Source organism: Takifugu flavidus, chromosome 16, assembly GCF_003711565.1.
Source record: "Takifugu flavidus isolate HTHZ2018 chromosome 16, ASM371156v2, whole genome shotgun sequence".
Taxonomy (NCBI): domain Eukaryota; kingdom Metazoa; phylum Chordata; class Actinopteri; order Tetraodontiformes; family Tetraodontidae; genus Takifugu; species Takifugu flavidus.
In genome coordinates this window covers 14,082,451-14,105,891 of record NC_079535.1, presented here as the reverse complement: position 1 = coordinate 14,105,891, position 23,441 = coordinate 14,082,451, and the positions used below count along the sequence as shown (strand labels likewise).

Below are 23,441 nucleotides of genomic sequence, written 5' to 3'. Positions count from 1 at the left end.
ATCATGTTGCTGTTCTACTAGATTGTCTGGAGCCTCCTGTCAACCGTTATGACTTCCATCAACTACCAAAGGCTAACTGCTCCTAACCCTAACCCTAACCCTAACCCGAACCCTAACCGAACCCTAACAGCCCAGGCGGAGGTTAGGGGTCGTCACTGTTGTGCTTTCATGAATTCATTCGTTTGGTAGAGAAAAGTTAAATCCCCCTGTGTTTGTCTCCATAATCTTTAGCTACATTATTTCCTGTTATCACGGGCTCGAACTATCCTCTAGCTCTTTCCATCGTATTGCTTTGCTGCCCCTGCTGGGGGGCGAAAGGTATTTTCTAATTAGAATGTCTCCAAACCAGAATTCACATTGAACTTATTTGGACACTTTTGTCCAAAGCAACGTACAGTGAGAGAATGTTGTCCTGGTGTTCAGATGGTTGAGCACCACAGATAGTGAGGAGCGATGAGGGACCATCAGACTGATGCTCAGAGAAGTGACATTTTCTTCAGGCTTCCACAAAATCCTTTTTTAGGGTTCGCGTTGCTTCGTGTCGTCTCAAATACAGATGTAGTATTTAACGTTCAATCATTTCAAAGCACACAGCCAGTCAGAGTGCTCCTGACCCTGACCCTAACCCTGACCCTGACCCTGACCCTGACTCTAACCCTGACCCTGACCCTAACCCTAACCCTAACCCTAACCCTGACTCTGACCCTGACCCTAACCCTAACCCTGACCCTGACCCTGACCCTGACCCTAACCCTAACCCTGACCCTGACCCTGACCCTGACCCTGACCCTAACCCTAATCCTAACCCTGACTCTGACCCTGACCCTGACCCTGACCCTGACTCTGACCCTAACCCTGACCCTGACCCTGACCCTGACCCTAACCCTAACCCTAACCCTAACCCTGACCCTGACTCTGACCCTGACCCTGACCCTGACCCTGACCCTAACCCTAACCCTGACCCTGACCCTGACCTGACCCTGACCCTAACCCTAATCCTAACCCTGACTCTGACCCTGACCCTGACCCTGACCCTGACCCTAACCCTAACCCTAACCCTGACTCTGACCCTGACCCTGACCCTAACCCTGACCCTGACCCTGACCCTGACCCTGACCCTAACCCTAATCCTAACCCTGACCCTAACCCTAACCCTGACCCTGACCCTGACCCTGACCCTAACCCTAACCCTAACCCTAACCCTAATCCTAACCCTGACCCTGACCCTAACCCTGACCCTGACCCTATATGGTGCGTATATATATATATACATGCATCCACCACATATATAGTATATATGTATATATGGTGCGTATATATATACATACATCCACCACATATATATAGTATATATGTATATATGGTGCGTATATATATATACATACATCCACCACATATATAGTATAGATGTATATATGGTGTGTATATATATACATACATCCACCACATATATATAGTATATATGTATATATGGTGTGTGTATATATACATACATCCACCACATATATATAGTATATATGTATATATGGTGCGTATATACATGTTATTCCCGGCTCTGCCCCCCAGCAGCAGGAGGCAATCGTAGCGTCGCTGCTGCTGCTGCTGCTGCTGCAGTAACATCTCAACGTCTCCAACCCCTCCCCGTGCCTCCAGGTAACCTGGGCATCCTGCCCACCATTCCCTCGGCCTCGGACTTCAACACGGTGCTGTCCAGTGACCAGAACACCCTGGACGGGACCCACTCGCAGCACTCGCAGCGCAGCACCAGCCAGGACGAGCTGGCCGACGTGGAGGAGGGCAACCAGTGTCCGGCGGCGGTGCAGCTGGCCGACGCCCAGGTGCGGCCGGAGCAGCATCCCGACGGTCCGAAGCTCCGCCCCTCCGGTCTGGTCGTTAACGCCTCGTCTGCCGTCACTTTCAGGTCGTCTTCAAGCCTTTGCTGAGTTACACGGGCATCCAGGCTCAGGACACCACCCCTCTGAGTTACAAGATGTATTTTGGGGAGCATTTGTCTTTTTCTGGCAACCTGGAGTGTCTCAGAGCGGACATCGTTGACTCGGACACCTCCAAAGAACGCAAGAACAAAAAGTCCAGAAGGTCAGTTTGGATTGAGCTTCAAAGGTGTTCTGGACTCTTCGTAACCATTTTGCTTGTGTGCATGTGAAGGCGAGGCATGATGAACCTCCCCCCGCTGGAGTTTAAGCCCGCTCTCCTCATCGAGACCTTCAGCCTGAACGCAGTGGTGATGGAGAAGTCCACCAGTTCCCCGCAAGGCCCCACTGCAGCGCCTCTGTCCTTTCATGACCTCAATCGGCGCCACTACAACACGTTCCACTGCGACTTCACCATAGCGTGCCAGGCCATCAGCCAGCGCGTGGACATGGCTCTGGTGCGCCTCATCCACCAGTTCAGCACCATGATCGATGACATCAAGGCCACGCAGACCGACATCAAGCTGAGCCGCTACACTGCTGGCTCCGCCTCCCCGACGCCGACCTTCAAGGCGCGTCCGTACCGCCACTTCAGGTCCTCCGACTTCAGCCGCAGTTCTCGCAGCAGCCTCAACGGGGGACGCAGCGCCACACACACACTGAGGGGCAAGAGAGGGATGGCCGGAGCAGCTGGCGTCCCTGGGGGGTTCCCGCCCAACGGGCCCCCAACGGGCCTGGACACACTTGGGCGGAGAGAGCCCCGAGGACGCAGTTCTCTTGGAAGATCGGAGCGCCGTACTTCTAAGGTGAATATTATTCAATGCCAAGATCATTTTAGAAAGTGTTGCTTAAATAATGTCTCCTAGAATTCACCAACGTTAACAGCATGTGGACACGACCCCCCTCAGACTTGCTCTTATTGTGGGAGGTTTCAAGGGCTCCAGTATTTTTTATCTATTTTTTCTACATCTGCTAAAATGGTCAGGTGTTATGAGCAACATCCCAAAATGAAGTGCTGTTCCAAATGCAGCCCCTAGAGGGAGCCAACACGCGTGTTTTGGGACTCAGGTTAGACTCGGGTTCACTGTTGTTTGGAGCAGCTGTGTCGCTCTGACCCCCCCCCCCCCCCCCCCCCCTTTGGTCTCCTCCAGTCTGCATATTTGGTCGCCAGGCAGCAGAAAGTGACTTGTTATCACCTCCAGATATCGAGGAAAGGCTCCCGTGAGGTGGCGGAGCACATGGCGATCCAGATGGACGACTCTGACTCCATCACTGTGTCGGAGCAGAGCGAGCCGTCGGCAGAATGCTGGCAGAACATGTACAAGCTGCTCAATTTCTACTCCCTCATCTCCGACCCCACCGGGATCCTGGAGAAGAGCTCCCCAGAGAACTGCCCCTCAGGTGGGTGAGGGCGAGGGCAAGGGCGAGGGTGTGGGTTAGGGCGAGGGTGTGGGCGAGGGCGAGGGCGAGGGTGTGGGTTAGGGCGAGGGTGTGGGCGAGGGCGAGGGCGAGGGTGTGGGTTAGGGCGAGGGTGTGGGCGAGGGCGAGGGTGAGGGTGTGGGCGAGGGCGAGGGCGAGGGTGAGGGTGTGGGTTAGGTTAGGGTGTGGGCGAGGGCGAGGGTGTGGGTTAGGGCGAGGGTGTGGGCGAGGGCGAGGGTGTGGGTTAGGGTGAGGGTGTGGGTGAGGGTGAGGGTGTGGGTTAGGGTGTGGGTGAGGGTGTGGGTGAGGGTTAGGGTGAGGGTGTGGGTGGGGTGAGGGTGAGGGTGGTGGGTTAGGGTTAGGGTGTGGGCGAGGGCGAGGGTGAGGTGTGGGTGAGGGTTAGGGTGAGGTGTGGGTGAGGTGAGGGTGTGGGTTAGGGTGTGGGTGAGGGTGAGGGTGTGGGTTAGGGTGAGGGTGTGGTGAGGGTGAGGTGTGGGTGTGGGTTCGTGTGTGGGGTGAGGGTGAGGGTGTGGGTTAGGGTGAGGGTGTTGGGTTAGGGTGCGGGTGTGGGTTCGGGTGAGGGTGTGGGTGAGGGTGAGGGTGTTGGGTTAGGGTGCGGGTGAGGGTGTGGGTTAGGGTGCGGGTGTGGGTGCGGGTGAGGGTGTGGGTTCGGGTGTGGGTGCGGGTGAGGGTGTGGGTTCGGGTGCGGGTGTGGGTTCGGGTGTGGGTTCGGGTGTGGGTTCGGGTGCGGGTGTGGGTGCGGGTGCGGGTGTGGGTTCGGGTGAGGGTGAGGGTGTGGGTTCGGGTGAGGGTGTGGGCGAGGGCGAGGGTGTGGGTTAGGGTGTGGGCGAGGGTGTGGGCGAGGGCGTGGGCGAGGGTGTGGGCGAGGGCGAGGGTGTGGGTGAGGGCGAGGGCTTCTCCCTGTCAGCCCTCATTCTTCTTCTCCAGCCTCCTTTTTCTACCCTCCTGCAACTGTTGAAGTCCTCACACCTCTTTATCACTTTATCAGTGTCATCTCTTATCTGTTAGTTCTATCTATCTACCATCCATCCATCCATCCCACCCCATCCTCCCCTCCATCCATCCCACCCATCCATCCATCCATCCATCCATCCATCCCACCCCATCCCCCTCCATCCATCCCACCCCTCCATCCATCCATCCATCCATCCATCCCCCACCCATCCTCCCCTCCATCCATCCCCCATCCATCCATCCTCCATCCATCCATCCATCCATCCTCCATCCACCATCCCACCCCATCCTCCCTCCCCTCCATCCATCCCACCCATCCATCATCCATCCATCCATCCATCCATCATCCATCCATCCATCCATCCCATCCATCCATCCACCACCATCCACCCATCCATCCTCCATCCATCCCACCCATCCATCCATCCATCCATCATCCATCCATCCATCCCACCCCTCCATCCCTCCATCCATCCCACCCATCCATCCATCCATCCATCCATCCATCCATCCACCATCCATCCATCCATCCACCCATCCATCCCTCCATCCATCCACCCATCCATCCATCCATCCATCCATCCCCCCCCATCCATCCATCCACCCACCATCCATCCACCATCCCACCCCTCCATCCATCCACCCCCCCATCCATCCATCCATCCCCCCCATCCACCCATCCATCCATCCCACCCATCCATCCATCCATCCATCCCACCCATCCATCCATCCCCCCCATCCATCCATCCCACCCCATCCATCCATCCTCCATCCATCCCACTCCATCCATCCATCCACCACCATCCATCCATCCATCCATCCATCCCACCCCATCCATCCCACCCCATCCATCCATCCACCATCCCCCCCATCCATCCCTCCATCCATCCCACCCATCCATCCATCCATCCATCCATCCATCCATCCACCCACCCCATCCATCCCTCCATCCATCCCACCCATCCATCCATCCATCCATCCATCCATCCATCCCACCCATCCATCCATCCATCCCACCCCATCCATCCCTCCATCCATCCCACCCATCCATCCATCCATCCATCCATCCATCCATCCATCCCCCCCCTCCATCCCTCCATCCATCCCCCCATCCATCCATCCATCCATCCATCCCATCCCCCCATCCATCCATCCATCCCACCCCATCCATCCCTCCATCCATCCACCATCCATCCATCCATCCCTCCATCCCACCCCATCCATCCATCCATCCATCCATCCCTCCATCCCACCCATCCATCCATCCATCCACCCATCCATCCATCCATCCCCCCCCATCCACCCATCCTCCATCCCACCCATCCATCCATCCATCCCCACCCCTCCATCCATCCCACCCCATCCATCCATCCACCCATCCACCCATCCTCCATCCATCCCACTCCATCCATCCATCCACCATCCATCCATCCATCCATCCATCCATCCCACCCCATCCATCCATCCCATCCATCCATCCACCATCCACCCATCCTCCATCCATCCATCCCCCCCATCCATCCATCATCCATCCCTCCCACCCCCCCACCCCATCCATCCATCCATCCACCATCCCACCCATCCATCCATCCATCCCACCTCCATCCATCCATCCATCCATCCATCCATCCACCATCCACCCATCCATCCCCCATCATCCATCCATCCCTCCACCTCCCCCATACACCTCCATCCATCCATCCCACCCCATCCATCCCACCCCATCCATCCATCCCCCCCTCCATCCCACCACCATCCATCCATCCATCCATCCATCCCACCCCATCCATCCATCCATCCATCCATCCCCCCCATCCACCCATCCATCCATCCATCCCACCCATCCATCCATCCATCCATCCATCCCACCCCATCCATCCATCCATCCATCCATCCATCCCACCATCCATCCATCCCACCCATCCATCCATCCCTCCCACCCCATCCACCCATCCATCCATCCACCATCCACCATCCATCATCCCCCCCCATCATCCATCCCACCCCATCCTCCATCCCACCCCATCCACCCATCCAGCCTCCCTCCACTCCATCCATCCATCCACATCCATCCATCCTCCATCATCCATCCCACACCCCCATCCATCCCACCCCATCCATCCATCCACCATCCACCCATCCATCCACCATCCATCCCACCCCTCCCACCATCCATCCATCCACCATCCCCCCCATCCCCCCCATCCATCCATTCCTCCACCAGCCCACCCATCCATCCATCCATCCCCCCCATCCATCCATCCATCCATCCATCCATCCAGCCCATCCCACCCCATCCATCCCACCCCATCATCCATCCATCCATCCAACATCCCACCCATACATCCATCCATCCATCCATCCCACCCCATCCATCCCACCCCATCCATCCATCCCCCCCATCCATCCACCATCCATCCATCCATCCATCCATCCCACCACCCTCCATCCATCCATCCATCCATCCCACCCCATCCATCCATCCATCCCTCCATCCCACCCCATCCATCCATCCATCCATCCACCATCCCACCCCATCCATCCATCCATCCATCCATCCCACCCCATCCATCCATCCATCCATCCATCCATCCATCCCACCCCATCCATCCATCCATCCCACCCCATCCATCCATCCATCCATCCCACCCCATCCCATCCTGTGTTGGATGTTTTTGGTTGGCTGCTGCTTCCCGGTTTTCCGGACCATCTCACATTCCCGTGGTCTCTCCAGAAGGAGCCCACCGGCCCTCGGAGCCGCTGTGCAAAGTGGTGTTTGAGAATGAGCAGCAGGAGCCGGCCACCCCTAACAAGCCCCTGGGACCAGGTGGGCGGCGGAGGAGCCTGGTGAGCGCTGAGCCGCAGCACGTCACTCTCATCGTGTTCGGCATCGGCATGGTGAACCGCACACACCTGGAGGCCGACATCGGTGGGCTGACTATGGAGGCAGAACTGAAGAAGATCCATGGAAGTTTCACCCTGAAGGAGAAGATGAAAGGTGAAGCTGAAGCCCAACCGTTGACCTGTGGTCAAGGAAGGTGGAGGCCGATGCTGGAGACGTGGAGACGTGCACTTTATGAGTAAAATAAAGGTTAGGGTTAGGGTTGGTCAGGATTAGGGTTAGTTAGGGTTAACGTTAGGGTTGGTTAGGGTTAACGTTAGGGTTAGTTGGGGTTGGTCAGGATTAGGGTTAGTTAGGGTGAGGGTTGTGAGATGTGCACTTTATGAGTAAAATAAAGGCTAGGGCTGGTTCGGGTTAGTTAGGGTAAGGGTTAGTCAGGGTTAACGTTAGGGTTAGTTAGGGTTAGGGCTAGTCAGGGTTAGGGTTGTGAGATGTGCACTTTGTGTAAAATAAAGGTTAGGGTTAGTTAGGGTTAGTTAGGGTCAGGGTTAATCGGGGTTAGTTAGGGTTAGTTAGGGTCAGGGTTAGTTAGGGTTAGGGTTGTGAGATGTGCATTTTATGTGTAAAATTGAATATTTTAGCAGTTGTTTTTTAAAGATATCTCCATTTTCTCACATATGAGGTTTGTACACTGTTTATGTCTAAGCAGGGTTTAGAGGGTTAGGGTTAGAGGGTTAGGGTTTAGAGGGTTAGGGTTTAGAGGGTTAGGGTTTAGAGGGTTTAGAGGGTTAGGGTTAGAGGGTTAGGGTTAGAGGGTTAGGGTTTAGAGGGTTAGAGGGTTAGGGTTAGAGGGTTAGGGTTTAGAGGGTTAGGGTTTAGAGCAGGGGTGGGCAAACATTTTGATTCGTGGGCCACAATGGGTTCTAACATTTGACAAAGGGGCCGGACCAGGAGCAGATGGATGGATGGAGTGCTTTGGTAACCTCACCTCATATGGAGAAAACATGTGCTTTAATTTCAAATGAAAATGAAGAGAAGCATTACAACAAAATATCTGACTTTGGAATGAGTCTTGAATAAAATGTGCCTTTTTAAAAAAAAATTCTATTTTAAAGCACTGAAAGTTCTGTTATCCTTCAGGATATCACCATCATTCTCCTCCTGACTGTCTTTTTTTCTAGTGGGAAAACACCAGAATTGCAGTGAAAATTTAACATTAACAAGGTTTATTCATTTAATTTTTCAAGTTTGGCGGGCCGGATTAAAACGTTTAACGGGCCGCGTGTGGCCCCCGGGCCTTAGTTTGCCCATGCCTGGTTTAGAGGGTTTAGAGGGTTAGGGTTTAGAGGGTTAGGGTTTAGAGGGTTAGGGTTTAGAGGGTTAGGGTTAGTGCACGATGCGACAGTAAAGTAGCGACATTTGTGAATAATCATTTCAAATATCAGAATGCTGAGATGAAAGAACGTGTGTTAACTGGTGGTGTTCACCACATCAAGCTTTTAGAATTGAATGGTTGGATGCTTTGGTCGTGTCAACCTCTCTCCGGTATGTTTGCAGACATCTTACACCAGAAAATGACTGAAACGTGTGCGTCGGCTCACATCGGTGGAGTAAACATTGTTCTTTTGGAAGGCATCACACCTGACATCCAGTATGTCCAAATTCCTTTTGACTTGCTAATTAGGAAATGCTGAAATATAATGTTGCTTTGCATCAAATGTTCTTCAACCATCGAAGAAGTGGTTATTGTTCAGTATTTTCCTCTTTGGCCTGATCTATAAAAGTTGTCATAAACTGAGCAAAGTTCCAACCCTTTTAGTGAGATATTCACCAGTTCATATCTAAATGAAAAGCAGGATTCCTCCCTCTGCCTGCGTTCATGTGCGTCTCTATTTCTGAGCAGGAGAGCCAAAATCAGGCTTCTTGTCATTTGACCAGCAGCCTTTACTGCTTTGACTGCAGCCATTTCCTTTCAACGTTAGCATCCTACTGGCGTTCCAGCCTTTCCCTCATGCCTTAGGGTTAGGGTTAGGGTTAACCCTAGGTTAACCCTAACCCTAACCGGCTGATGCTACGCTCAGCTAGGCTGCTTGGATTGAGTTCAGAGGTTATCCAAAACTTCTCTTTCTAACCCTAAACGTCTCATTCTATTGGAGAGATACGAGCACTGTGGAAGTAAGAGAGACTTGATCCCATTTTCATGCTGTCTCAGGACTTGCAGGACTTCTGTGTATTTCTATGCAGATAAAGAGCCCTGATTTAGGTTATTAGCAACTTGTTTAAACCAGTTCTCTGCCACATCAGCAGTTTTGCTGTAGTTCTTTGTTTTGTGGAAATGTGTCTCAACTGTTTCAGAATTTCTTCTGTTCTTTTCTCACTTTTCCTGTTTTGCTTTTCCAACTCCTCACGTAGGCTGGAGGATTTTCCAACTTCTCCCACCAGCACAGCTAAACAAGAGTTTCTGTATGTGGGCTCACATGTCACTAAATCCAAACCGCCCTGACGACCCCCCCCCCCCCCCCCCATTCATCTCAGTGGCCTGTCACCAATTTATTCTTTCACTCAACGTTTTGGACTCTGATGTGTGTGTGAAGCTCCGTTTCCGTGTCCCAAAGCCCAGATACATGATTCTCTCAACGACCACAGTCTAGCGCAGACAGAACATGCTGCACTCTTTAGTGAAATAGGAATGCACAAAATAGGACAGAAATGAGATATATTCTAAAAAATAGAACAGGCACAACCACAGATGTTTGTCTTGCTTTCATAAATGGCCTTTAATTCATCAGTTGTGCAAAACCATTCCAATTCCTTCATGGTTTCACTGTTCTGAGTGCTCACCTGTACCCCTGAAAGTGAGTTTGCATGGTGCCCTCCTGTGTGACACCCATTCAAATGCCCTCATCACTCCAGGAATATAGAATGAAGCTCACCTTCCTGCTTGAAGGCTCATTGTGTTGCCTGTGTTTCAGGACGGTGGTAAAGTGCAACATTGCCAAGTCACAGGCCTTGTACAGCGCCCAGCGTGGGCTGAAGACCAACAATGCAGCAGTCTTCAAAGTGGGAGCCATCGTGATCAACATCCCGCAGCATCCGGCCACCTTACACAGCATGATGGTCCGAAGCTCCCACCAGCTCTCCAAACAAATCTCTGATCTCATCCGCCAACCGTCCACCACGTGCGTCTGCTCCGTCTTTCTACTTCCAACCACATAAAAAAGACTCGGATCCGTAATGTTCTCCTTTTAATTGATCTATCACGTGCTTGCGGGATATTTCAGAACATCCTCAGTTTTGTCAGTTAACTGCCCAAAATTGTCTGTTTCATGGAAATCTTGGGGTTAGGGTTAGGGAATTATATTAATGTAAGCGTAGAGCATAGGTGTGCTGAGCATATGAAAGGGTTAGGGTTAGGGTTGTGGTTATCTTTCTTGAACACAACATCTGCTGAGCACAGGTCCACACACATTCACACGTGGCAGTGGATAATTCTGCTCCTGAACGTTAGTTTGTTATTTTCCCTGCAGCCAAGCCCCGAACAGAGAGGACACCCCAACCCCACAGCCCCCCGACAAAGCGCCCAGCATCAATCAGACTCCCATAGAAGCCAATGAGTTCCCTCAGCTCCCCGAAGGCTTAGAGAAGAAGCCTATTGTCCTCAAGTTCAGCGCTGTGATGGATGGCATCACCATTGGGGCCGCCCTGCTGCCCTCACTCAAGGCTGAGTACAAAATGGGCCGCATGAAGAGCCACGGCATGACAGGTGGGTGTGAGAGCAGGCTGCTGCAGGCTTCCAGCATTTTCTGTTCATCATGGTTCATCAAAATGTCAAAGAAACAGAAGAACTCAGTGCATGTTCTCCTCCTCCTCCTGTGTTTAGGGGCACAAACCAGTTTCACTTTTGAGTTGCCGAACCACAAGCTTTGCTTTCAGTCAAAGGTGTCCCCCGTGGACATGTCCACCATGCCTCCATCAGCCAGCCTCACGCTGCCTCCTGTCACCATGTCGGGAGAATACATCATGGAGGATCACGAGAACCACTCAGACCAGGGCTGGGCTCCTGAGGATTGTCTAGCTAAACCAGGAAACTACCTCCAAGGCAACTATCTGCGCTGTGTTGCTGAGGTACGCGCTGCACCTTCAAGAGCAGAATCAGTCGAGAAACTGGCCGTATTTAACGTGATCCTTCTGATGTGTAGATTGGTTCATTTGAGCACAACCTGACCACAGACCTGCTCAACCACCTGGTCTTCCTACAGAAGGTCTTCATGAAGGAGGTCAATGAGGTCATTCAGAAGGTCTCAGGTAATATGCTGGCTCGTGCTGGGCGTTAGTACGTTGGGACACATCATCTGAAATGCTATTACATTTGTCTTCTCCTTCCGGTTTATCCGTGCGCGGGTGGCGTGGTCAGCAGCCTGAACAGAGAGGGCCAGACTTTGCTCTCCCCAGACTTCCTCCAGCTCCTCAGGGAGTGCTCCCAGGCCAGTCCAGAGACAGAGTCCCTCATGTCCTGGCGTCTGCCTCGGGGCCTCCTCCCTGCGAGACATAGCAGGAGCAGGAGCAGCGGCGCTCCGAGCTCCTCCTGACGGAGGGGGCGGAGCTTCTCACCCTCTCTGGGAGGGACGCCCGCAGGGGGAACCAAGTTTGGCCACTTGAATCTTGTCCTTTCAGTCACTACCCAAAGTTCATGACCATAGGTCAGAATAGGGTTAGGGTTAGTCAGGGTTAAGGTTAGTTAGGGTTATGGTTGGGGTTAGGGTTAGTTAGGGTTAAGGTTAGTCAGGGTTAAGGTTAGTTAGGGTTGGGGTTAGGGTTAGTTAGGGTTAGGGTTGGGCTTAGTCAGGGTTAAGGTTGGGGTTAGGGTTAGTTAGGGTTAAGGTTAGTCAGCGTTACGGTTAGTTAGGGTTATGGTTGGGGTTAGGGTTAGTTAGGGTTAAGGTTAGTCAGGGTTAAGGTTAGTTAGGGTTGGGGTTAGGGTTAGTTAGGGTTAATGTTGGGGTTAGTTAGGGTTAGTTAGGGTTATGGTTGGGGTTAGTCAGGGTTAAGGTTAGTTAGGGTTAGGGTTAGTCAGGGTTAGGGTTAGTCAGGGTTACGGTTAGTCAGGGTTAAGGTTAGTTAGGGTTAGTCAGGGTTAGGGTTAGTCAGGGTTACGTTTAGTCAGGGTTAAGGTTAGTTAGGGTTAGGGTTAGTCAGGGTTAGGGTTAGTCAGGGTTACGGTTAGTCAGGGTTAAGGTTAGTTAGGGTTAGGGTTAGTTAGGGTTAGGGTTAGTCAGGGTTAGGGTTAGGGACTCCAAGAAGCTGCAGTTCGGCCCGTAGATGCCAACCAAAGCAAGAGACCGGACCCGCCGCTGCCCCCACTGGGCAACCCCAGAGTAGCGGCGGGTCCGGCCCCTCTCCGAGGTGATCCCTTCCCCCAGTGAGGTGGCATTCCATGTCCCTATAGCCTGAGGGACTGGCAGACCCCCGGTCACGACTGCCGCCCAAAGCACTTCCTGCTGGTGGTGAGGCTACTGGAAGGCGGACCCACGTTGCCATTTGGGGCTAAGCCCGGCCACCAGGTGCTCGCCTTTGAGCCCCATCCCCAGTAACTACTGTTAGGGTTAGGGTTAGGGTTAGGGTTAGGGTTAAGGTTAGCCCTAACCCTAAATATGAATCTACAGGTGTTTGGTGTATGTATATGGCAGGAAGTTCCATATTCTATTTAGTCATTGAACATATAGCTGCTCAGTTCACAGGAAGAGAAAAAATCTTTCATCTCTAGGGTTAGATTCAGCTTAAGCTGTGTGGTAAATTCTTCTGGTGATAGTTGAGATGTGCCGATGAAATCGGAATCTTCGGAGACCCCCACTCGGTTATGAGAGATGTTCATTGGAGAGAAGAGTTGGGCATCAATCGGACACTGCAGATTGTCTGAGGGAGGTTTCGTGGTCCTGATGGTGAAGATCTCCGAAGTGCTTTGTTCGGTAGCCCCTTATATATGGTCAAGTAACCCCCCCCCTCACAGCAATTCCCCTTGGGGGGGTAACAAGACACCAAATCACGAGCACAGGACAGGACACAGATGTTGAGATGGTGCCAGGATGGCTGAAGAAGATAAGATCTCTAAAGCTCAGATCCTCAGAGGTCAAAAGTCAGGATCTGCTATGGATCAGTCCTTGGGATAGGGTTAACCCTAACCCTGACCCTGACCCTAACCCTAACTCTAACCCTGACCCTAACCCTGACCCTGACCCTAACCCTAACCCTAACCCTAACCCTGACCCTAACCCTAACCCTGACCCTAACCCTGACCCTGACCCTGACCCTAACCCTGACCCTAACCCTGACCCTGACCCTGACCCTAACCTTGGGACACGACAGCTGTCGGACATTCTGAGCTGTGATTGTGATGTAAAGGCGCTGCATCCATGTCAATACGTTCACATGCTGGAGAAACAGGATCCCCACGTTGCACACATATACCTGTTCACCTGTTCACCTGTTCACCTGTTCACTCGCTCTTGGGCTGCAGGAGGGGAACAGCCCATCCCACTGTGGAACGAGCACGACACCTCCACGGATGCAGACAAGCCCAAGATCCTGCTTTATTCTCTCAGCCTCATGTTCAAGGTATCACATGACCACATCTTTGGGTTAGAAAACAAATCTATGAAAGCGTGAGGCTTTTCTGAAGGTGGTGTTTATCCTCAGGGCGTCCAGATGACGGCCACCACCCCATCGATGCGGGCCGTACGCTTCGAGACGGGCCTGATTGAGCTGGAGCTCTCCAACAGGATCCAGTGCAAGACTCAGCCTGGTGGCAGCAGCAGCTACCTCAAGCTCTTCGGCAAATGTCAAGTGGATCTCAACCTCGCTCTGGGGCAGATCGTCAAACACCAGGCACAGTATCTCTGAAGATAGGAGGAGGGGCTTAAGGTTTATCTTGCCTGATTCAAAAGATCCTTATTGGAGCAACTTCTGCTTTGTTACAGGTGTACGAAGAAGCTGGCTCAGACTTTCACCAGGTGGCATATTTCCGAACGAGGATCGGGCTGCGCAACGCTCTCCAAGAGGAGATCAGTGGGTCCTCCGACAAGGAGGCGGTTCTGATCACACTCAACAGGCCCATCGTCTTCGCCCAGCCAGTGGCTTTTGACAGAGGTTCCTTTGGATTTTCTGTTCTCACAACCTTCATGTCCTGCAGACCTCTGACAACACTGGTTATTTCTCCCCCCCGTCCCCCCCCAGCGGTGCTGTTCTGGCTGAATTATAAGGCTGCTTATGACAACTGGAACGAACAGCGCTTGGCCCTCAACAAGGACATCCACATGGCCACTAAAGAGGTGGTGGACAAGCTGCCGGGCATCCAGCAGACCTCGGCGCAGGCCTTCAGCACGCTCTTCCTGCAGCTGACCGTCAACGACCTGGGCATCTGCCTCCCCATCACCAGCAGCACTCAGGTGACCTGCTGTGTTCAACCTAATGTAGCTAGATAGCTTTGAAAATCCCCGACATTGTCATAGATTTTTGTTTTAAGGTATAAAATAGTCATGCCGTTGATGAATGGATTCATTTAATTAGGGTATTAGGGTTAGCATCTCACCTGTGGATTAGCATCTCACCTGTGGATTAGCATCTCACCTGCGGTTGGCATCTCACCTGTGGGTTAGCATCTCACCTGTGGTTAGCATCTCACCTGCGGGTTGCATCTCACCTGCGGTTGGCATCTCACCTGTGGATTGGCATCTCACCTGTGGTTAGCATCTCACCTGCGGTTAGCATCTCACCTGCGGTTGGCATCTCACCTGCGGGTTGGCATCTCACCTGCGGGTTGGCATCTCACCTGTGGATTAGCATCTCACCTGTGGATTAGCATCTCACCTGCGGGTTAGCATCTCACCTGCGGGTTGGCATCTCACCTGCGGGTTAGCATCTCACCTGCGGGTTGGCATCTCACCTGCGGTTAGCATCTCACCTGCGGGTTGGCATCTCACCTGCGGGTTAGCATCTCACCTGCGGGTTAGCATCTCACCTGTGGGTTAGCATCTCACCTGTGGGTTAGCATCTCACCTGCGGGTTAGCATCTCACCTGTGGTTAGCATCTCACCTGTGGGTTAGCATCTCACCTGCGGGTTAGCATCTCACCTGCGGGTTAGCATCTCACCTGCGGGTTAGCATCTCACCTGCGGGTTAGCATCTCACCTGCAGAGCAGGCAAAGCGAACATGAGGGAGGTGAACACAGCGGTCCGATTCTCCAGCTTCCTGTTGTTGGAAATGCTGCTCTGCTTCCTGACTGCGGTTGTTCCTCACCTAACGGCGCTCCTGGGAAGGGCCAGATTAACCTCACCCTAACGCGTGCTGCTCCGTTCCCTCCCCAGGGTGCTTGAGGGTTTGTGGGGGCTTTGCCCACCCGTCCACATGTGCAGACATGAAGGCCTTTGACCTGCTAAGGGCGGTACCGTCTCTCTGGGAGCAGGAGCTTGGTCCATTACTGGGGTTAGGGTCAGGGTACGTGCCACCTGCTCCCACAGCCCGTTGCCTCTGGCTGCCTTTTGTCACTGGTTCCGTTTGTTATTTTCATGACCAGAATCTCCCGGTAGAGCCGGGCCGGAGGGAGTCCGTTATCTTACTGCTCCTTCGGGCCGGGACCTTCAGCACGTACTGGAGCCGAGTGTGAAGCGGCTGGGTCTGTCTGACCCTCACCCTAACCCTTAGAGTGGGGGGGTGGAATCGGAGTGCAGCTCCGTGTTGAGAGGGGCCGGCGGTGGTGGTTCTGCCGTCTGCATTTAAACTGGGACAAGGAAGCAATTCCGATGAGATGCCAAAGTCCGATTCTGAGCATGGCTGGTTTAAGCCGTGCACGTGAAGGCGCTGTTTTCTACGCTGTCGTTCAGGAGAGCGCACATTTGCATCATGGTATTTTCCCTTGGTGTAAACTGAACAAGCCATCTTCTCATTGAGAGGAGATCTGCCTGCTGCTACTGTGTCACACATGTTTCTTAGAAAGGACACGTGGCGGGTCCAGAGGGAGGCGGCGCTGAGGCCGGGGCCACAACAGCAGTAAAGCAGGACAGACGTGCTGCAAAAGTAACCCGCCAATTCATTCTTGCTTCATTTGTGATGTTTGTGGTGGGACTGTGCGCTGATCCACAGCTGCTGACATGGATGCAGCGCCACTCTTGATTGGAACAGTCCGATTATTATATAACGCTGGAATCACCAGCACCTGCGAGGCTAATGGGACGCTCCTTTCTGGGCTTTGGGTGTGATGTCTTTGTGCTGGTTATGCCAAAAGAATGAATATTTGTGTTAGAACCCTAACCCTAACCCTTGTGCTAAAATGATGGCACTGAGTAGGTGATTATCAGAGTCTGGCAGATATGCCCTGAGTTTCTGCTCTAAAACGATCATTTCCATCTAAGTAACTAGCTGAACAGGAGCTCCACCCTCTTGCTTCTGGCTACATGGAACCTTTCACACCACTTCTGAATTCACGCAGTAATTCAGGTGATTATGGGCATTTTTGGACTCCTCAATCAGTAATGACCTAACAAATCATGCTAACACTCACGTAATGTTGCAATTAGGGCTGTGGTAAACCTGTTGAGAGGCATGTGCATAAGATTACATGATCCAGTGGATCCCTGGTACTGTATGTTGACCATCAACGATGATATTGTGTCCCTCCAATCACAGCCCTAGTTGGAAATAGTGGACGGTGTAACATGCAGAGTGGCGGGAGCAAAGGAAACGGGCATGTGTATCTTCTCATGTCCTTCACCTCTGACCTCTCACAGGCCAACCACAGCATCGACTTTGACACTGGCTCCGCGCTGGTCCTGACCATCGAGAGCACGCTGATCACCGCCTGCTCCTCTGAATCTCTGGTGAGCAAAGGCCACTTCAAGAACTTCTGCATTCGCTTCGCCGAAGGTTTTGAAACGTCGTGGGATGACTGGAAACCTGAAGTCCGAGGGGATCTAGTCATGAACGCTTGTGAGTGCCTGTACTTTGGATCGCTGCCTCACTGATTCAGGAATAGAAAAGCGTTGTGGGAGCATTTGTAGCCCTGAAGCTCTTGGTGGTTCTGAATGATTGATCAGCTGTCCTTGTTACCTGTCCAGGTGTTGTCCCTGATGGGACATATGAAGTCTGTTCACGGACGACTGGGCAACCTTCTGCAGGCAGGTTCTTTTGAGTAACCCTTCATCCATGACCTGACCCTGACCCTAACCCTGACCCTACCCTGACCCTGACCCTGACCCTGACCCTAACTCCTGACCCTGACCCTGACCCTGACCCTAACCCTGACCCTGACCCTGACCCTAACCCTAACCCTGACCCTGACCCTGACCCTAACCCTGACCCTAACCCTGACCCTGACCCTAACCCTTTTGTCTTCTCCCTACTGGGTTCCTGCTCCAAACCAAACCCAGAGAGCAGTAGTGCCGGTACCTGGACTCTCAATGTGCTCTGGAAAATGTGTGGAATCGACGTCCATATGGATCCCAACATCGGGAAGAGACTCAATGCACTGGGCACCACGCTGACCTCGCTGACGGGCGAGGAGGACATCGACGACATCGCGGACCTGAACTCCGTCAACATGGCCGACCTCTCGGATGAGGACGAACCCGACACCATGTCACCCACCGTCCATATGGTCAGTCACCTTCAACTTCTCTTTCTAGTTTCACAACACCTTTAAATCTATATCACTATGAGCTTTTTCACAAGATTTCATTGGTCATATTCATGCCGAGTCAGCATTTTGGGAATCATCTTCCATGTTGCTCAGTGAGATGATGGAGATGATGGTCTTTATGATGCACATGCAGCAGCAGGAGGATGTGGGACAGCATAAAGCTTTCAGTGTTTCTAGCGTGAGCTGGGCTGGAGCAGACGTGCACCACGGCGCTCTAGCCTGAGCTGGGCTGGAGCAGACGTGCACCACGGCGCTCTAGCGTGAGCTGGGCTGGAGCAGACGTGCACCACGGCGCTCTAGCGTGAGCTGGGCTGGAGCAGACGTGCACCACGGCGCTCTAGCGTGAGCTGGGCTGGAGCAGACGTGCACCACGGCGCTCTAGCGTGAGCTGGGCTGGAGCAGACGTGCACCGTGGCGCTCTAGCGTGAGCTGGGCTGGAGCAGACGTGCACCGCGGCGCTCTAGCGTGAGCTGGGCTGGAGCAGACGTGCACCGCGGCGCTCTAGCGTGAGCTGGGCTGGAGCAGACGTGCACCGTGGCGCTCTAGCCTGAGCTGGGCTGGAGCAGACGTGCACCACGGCGCTCTAGCGTGAGCTGGGCCGGAGCAGACGTGCACCACGGCGCTCTAGCGTGAGCTGGGCCGGAGCAGACGTGCACCACGGCGCTCTAGCCTGAGCTGGGCCGGAGCAGACGTGCACCACGGCGCTCTAGCGTGAGCTGGGCTGGAGCAGACGTGCACCACGGCGCTCTAGCGTGAGCTGGGCTGGAGCAGACGTGCACCGTGGCGCTCTAGCGTGAGCTGGGCTGGAGCAGACGTGCACCGTGGCGCTCTAGCCTGAGCTTGGCTGGAGCAGACGTGCACCGTGGCGCTCTAGCCTGAGCTGGGCTGGAGCAGACGTGCACCGCGGCGCTCTAGCCTGAGCTTGGCTGGAGCAGACGTGCACCGTGGCGCTCTAGCCTGAGCTGGGCTGGAGCAGACGTGCACCGTGGCGCTCTAGCGTGAGCTGGGCTGGAGCAGACGTGCACCACGGCGCTCTAGCGTGAGCTGGGCTGGAGCAGACGTGCACCGCGGCGCTCTAGCCTGAGCTGGGCTGGAGCAGACGTGCACCATGGCGCTCTAGCCTGAGCTGGGCTGGAGCAGACGTGCACCACGGCGCTCTAGCGTGAGCTGGGCTGGAGCAGACGTGCACCGTGGCGCTCTAGCCTGAGCTGGGCTGGAGCAGACGTGCACCGCGGCGCTCTAGCCTGAGCTGGGCTGGAGCAGACGTGCACCACGGCGCTCTAGCGTGAGCTGGGCTGGAGCAGACGTGCACCGCGGCGCTCTAGCGTGAGCTGGGCTGGAGCAAGGGTGGAGTCTTTCTAAATCACTCCGATTTGATCTATATAGCTCTTTACAAAAGCAAGGTGAGTAGAGGTGAGCCAGGCCGGGGTCACTATAACAACTATAAAATTAAAGTGGAAAAAAGCGTTAAAAGGAATCTTACAAGAAAATATCAATAAAAGAACAAAGACGGGCCATTAATGGCTTTATTCATTAATATATAACAATAAATCTAAAAGTCTGAATGAATTCTGAAGTAAAGTGGAGGGCTGGTGTGATGCGCTCGTGTCTGGAGGTGTTTGTCCAACGCCCAGCAGCAGCGTTCGGTACCAGCTGGACAAGAGAGGCTGAGGCCCGGCCCGGTACGGCGGCCTGGCTGAGGCCTGGCTGAGGCCCGGCTGAGGCCCGGTACGGCGGCCTGGCTGAGGCCCGGCTGAGGCCCAGTACGGCGGCCTGGCTGAGGCCCGGTACGGCGGCCCGGCTGAGGCCGGCTGAGGCCCAGTACGGCGGCCTGGCTGAGGCCCGGTACAGGCCCCTCACAGGCTCCGGCCCAAAGAAAAAAGGCCTGATTTTGGTACATTATCGGAGCTGGTGGAAGCTCGTGTTTACAACGGAGCTGATCCGCTGGGATCAGAGTTCTCCGGTTTTCGGCAGCGGGCCGGAGCGCTACAGTCTGGTCCTGCAGCATTCATCCTTGTGTCCCTGCCATTGTTTCCAGAGTCCAGAGACCAAGTTCAGCCCTCGGCTGACCCTAAAGAAGCGTCTGGTCCAGCACATCCTGGGCCTGAGCCCCAGGCCCCAGAGTGTGTCTGTCCCGGCGGACTCCTCTCAGGGTGCACCCCCTGGCCTCCCAGCAGGCAGCGCCAGAGCCCAGAGACCCCTCTCCTGGGCTTGTGTATGTAGCCACCCACAGGGATACAAAAGTGGTTTTCCGTCTTGTTCATTGATCAGATCAGCAGCTCTCAGGTGAAGGAGGCAGAGCTGAACATGCTGAGCAACGCTTTTTATGCTGGGCCAAGAAAGTGAAATAGTCCCATAAAGTGTTGCTCAGCATTTCCCTGCCGCCCTCATTAAACTCCAGCAGTGGCTGAAGCAGGAATCTCCGTCCTTTATAATACGGTGGCGGCGGCGGTGATGGGGCGGTGGCGGCGGTGATGGGGCGGCGGTGGTGATGGGGTGATGGTGGGGCGGTGGTGATGGGGCGGCGGCGGTGGTGATGTGGCGGTGGTGATAGTGGGGCGGCGGCGGTGATGGTGGGGCGGCGGCGGTGGTGATGTGGCGGCGGTGGTGATGGGGTGATGGTGGGGCGGTGGTGATAGTGGGGCGGCGGCGGTGATGGTGGGGCGGCGGCGGTGGTGATGGGGTGATGGTGGGGCGGTGGTGGTGGGGCGCGGCGGTGGTGATGTGGCGGCGGCGGTGGTGGTGGGGTGGCAGCGGTTGTGGTGATGGGGCGGCGGCGGTGGTGATGGGGCGGCGGTTGTGGTGATGGGGCGGCGGCGGTTGTGGTGATGGGGCGGCGGCGGTTGTGGTGATGGGGCGGCGGTTGTGGTGATGTGGCGGCGGTGGTGATGTGTGATGGGGCGGCGGTTGTGGTGATGGGGCGGCGGCGGTTGTGGTGATGGGGCGGCGGCGGCGGTGGTGATGGGGCGGCGGCCTGGGATTGGTGACGTCTGGTGATCTGGCCTGTGGTTCGCTCTCTATCCTGAGCCAATCCTCTCTTCCTTGCTAACCCTAATCACAACTCTTTTCATTAACAGCTTCTCATTAACAATCATTTGTGGTTTTAATCAGCACTTTTGTTCTCTTATTTCTTCAGTTTGATGTTTGATTGCTTCCACTGAACAGGAGGCCCTGGACCCCAGACGCCAGGCGGGGAACCAAGTGATGGATGCTCGTGGGAGAAAGCTGAGCAAGAGGGTGGTGGACATCAGAGAGCTGAATGAACAGGCCAAAGTCATTGATGACCTCAAGTAAGCTTCTGGCCTGGTTCTGGATGATAACGGTTGTGGGGAAAGTCTTCTCTGTAGAACTGTGTCTTCATCAAACCATTTCTGGACCCAAAGGAAACTGGGAGCCAGCGAAGGCACCATCAACCAGGAGATTCAGCGCTATCAGCAGCTGGAATCTGTGGCCGTCAACGACATCAGGAGGGACGTCCGGAAGAAACTGCGGCGCTCCAGCATGAGAGTCAGTGCTCCTTTTATCGAAGCTTTTCCATAGTAGCAGCCCTGAGAAGGAACCAGGAATTGATCTGCCTTGTGTTTGACCTCCTGACAACTGTCCCCAATTCTGGGGGATTCTTGAAAGGTTGTGGGAGTTTGGAGCTGTGGCTGCAGGTCCAACCTTTCTAGTTGGACCTCTAGGTTCATTTCAAGCACCTGCAGCTGGATACTGCTAAAGCCCACATGGATTGTGGAAGATAAGGAAGCTTGCAGAGAGTTGGAACAACAACTGGAATCGTTGTTGACCAGCAGAACCTGGGTCTTTACCAGGTTCTGGGCTCAGGAGCCAGACATGCTGGACAGCATTCGGTAAAACTGAGCAGCAGATGTTGCGTTCCATCAAACATAAGGACTTTAGAGGACTCAGTGGGAAGAACGTGGACACCATAAACACTTTGGTTGGTGCCGGAGGGGTTGAAGAGTTTACTCGTGTGTCCTTTATTCAGAACTCTTTTTCACCTCCACGGGGGCTCAGTTAGGAGCCACCGATCTGATCGATCAGGACCCAAACGTTCCACAGGAACTGGCTGATGTAGAGGAGGCAGGTATGGAGGCGATAAGGATATTCCTGTGAGCTATTAAGGTTTGACAAGTGAAACCAAGTCAGCCAACACCAGAAACAGCTTTTATTGGGGAGGATGGTCCAGCAGCATATTTATATCGAATATTCCCTCGTTACCTCCTAATATTCACGTGACAGCCGGCGTTTGTCTGTCCGTTTGACAGCCAAATAGCTTTTGAATGGATTTTAACGTCCTTTTCAGCAAATGTGGTTAAAATCGTTCAAATGAGCCACTTGAAGAGCCTGTTTAACAGCTGATGTTCTAACCCTAACCCTAAGACCAGGAGCTTTGATGGTAAAGCCGAGTTCTCCCAGTGCTTCTGTCCTTGTTTATATATGTGTTTGATATGTTGTCATGCAAAGACATTGATTATGTATTGATTATGTATTGATCCAGGCTGCCTCTCTGAAAGATAAGTGGGGCCTCGGCTACAAACCAAGCTACAGCCGTTCCAAGAGCATCTCGGCAGCAGCCGGACGACCTCCTCTGAAGAGGGTGGACAGACAGAGGTACGGCATGACACACGCTTCCCAAACATCCCGCTTCCTGCTGACATGATTCTGGAAACCACACTGTTAGGAGCCCTTTGTGACGTATTTACTGTTGGAATAAGCTAAGCTGCATTATGTTCAGCAGCTACAATGAAAGCCAATGAAATGTCTTTTTTTGTGGTAACTGAAACTTTTTCTCACGGAATCTTACTGTGCTCCCAGTTCCAGGATCGGAGATGTCGAGGATTTTCCAGACGTACGCATCGATGCGGCCTCGCCTGGACCTCGGGTCACCTTTAACATCCAAGACACGGTAGAATAAAGACCTCCTTCTGCTCTCATATGCTACTGCTTTTCATTTGCTAGAGTTTTTTCTAGATAAATCAGCGTTTTAAGTGATAACAGTGAAAGTATTTGTGTTTTCTGCACCTTCCATTTCCAGGTGTTAGTTAGTGTTTGTTCTGTCTGTGGCACAAAAATGATCACATGAATTAGCAACGTGAGGCCGTGCCACCCTGGAATGGAGCACAAGATCTTTTTATTCAATTTAAGGCAGCCTTATGTTTAATGATCCATTTGTCCAATTGAAGATCAGTAATCAGGGCCTGGGAAGTGCTGTCACAGCTGTCGGTCCGGGAGAGGTCTTCAAGGTATTTGGTTCTGAGACTCAGAGAAACATGAGCCACACCTCTTCTCTCTTCTCTTCTCTGGTTTGATCAACACTGGCAACACTGATGATCCTGCAGAGTCAAAACAGGAGAGCATGTCCAAGCACACGCGTGCACCATTCTGCAGGAGCTCTCGTGCACGTGCACCAAGCTCCTTCTGTTCTGAGGCTGCATAATTAGAACCCCAATTGGCCCTGGTCACCCTGAGAAGAGCCCCAAACTCGGCTGCTCTTTGTAAACTCCTGTTTTGACTGCAGCTTTTCTTCGCTGTATTTGCTGCTTCTCAAGGACTTTGCCTGGATGCTGAGCACAGCCACCCTAA

General features: G+C 53.6%; 1 protein-coding gene across 4 annotated transcripts in view; it reads left to right on the top strand.

Moving 5' to 3' along the window:
• Nucleotides 1–23,441, top strand: part of kiaa1109 (KIAA1109 ortholog) — a 64,553-nt gene that overhangs the window by 26,633 nt on the left and 14,479 nt on the right. For all 4 annotated transcript variants that reach the window (XR_008946644.1, XR_008946643.1, XM_057011869.1 and 1 more), the window contains exons 46-70: nucleotides 1,654–1,838; nucleotides 1,922–2,097; nucleotides 2,167–2,737; nucleotides 3,134–3,332; nucleotides 7,060–7,323; nucleotides 8,725–8,818; nucleotides 9,580–9,630; nucleotides 10,140–10,346; nucleotides 10,695–10,930; nucleotides 11,048–11,292; nucleotides 11,367–11,472; nucleotides 13,682–13,779; nucleotides 13,861–14,049; nucleotides 14,142–14,310; nucleotides 14,398–14,609; nucleotides 16,154–16,237; nucleotides 16,948–17,146; nucleotides 17,275–17,334; nucleotides 17,587–17,813; nucleotides 19,894–20,070; nucleotides 21,021–21,145; nucleotides 21,239–21,362; nucleotides 22,357–22,469; nucleotides 22,674–22,764; nucleotides 23,042–23,101. Coding sequence is in view for 2 of the 4 variants with exons in the window: in XM_057011869.1 (XP_056867849.1) it covers nucleotides 1,654–1,838; nucleotides 1,922–2,097; nucleotides 2,167–2,737; nucleotides 3,134–3,332; nucleotides 7,060–7,323; nucleotides 8,725–8,818; nucleotides 9,580–9,630; nucleotides 10,140–10,346; nucleotides 10,695–10,930; nucleotides 11,048–11,292; nucleotides 11,367–11,472; nucleotides 13,682–13,779; nucleotides 13,861–14,049; nucleotides 14,142–14,310; nucleotides 14,398–14,609; nucleotides 16,154–16,237; nucleotides 16,948–17,146; nucleotides 17,275–17,334; nucleotides 17,587–17,813; nucleotides 19,894–20,070; nucleotides 21,021–21,145; nucleotides 21,239–21,362; nucleotides 22,357–22,469; nucleotides 22,674–22,764; nucleotides 23,042–23,101 (4,262 nt within the window). In the remaining 2 variants the exon portion in view is untranslated. The remainder of the gene's footprint in view (nucleotides 1–1,653; nucleotides 1,839–1,921; nucleotides 2,098–2,166; nucleotides 2,738–3,133; nucleotides 3,333–7,059; nucleotides 7,324–8,724; nucleotides 8,819–9,579; nucleotides 9,631–10,139; nucleotides 10,347–10,694; nucleotides 10,931–11,047; nucleotides 11,293–11,366; nucleotides 11,473–13,681; nucleotides 13,780–13,860; nucleotides 14,050–14,141; nucleotides 14,311–14,397; nucleotides 14,610–16,153; nucleotides 16,238–16,947; nucleotides 17,147–17,274; nucleotides 17,335–17,586; nucleotides 17,814–19,893; nucleotides 20,071–21,020; nucleotides 21,146–21,238; nucleotides 21,363–22,356; nucleotides 22,470–22,673; nucleotides 22,765–23,041; nucleotides 23,102–23,441) is intronic.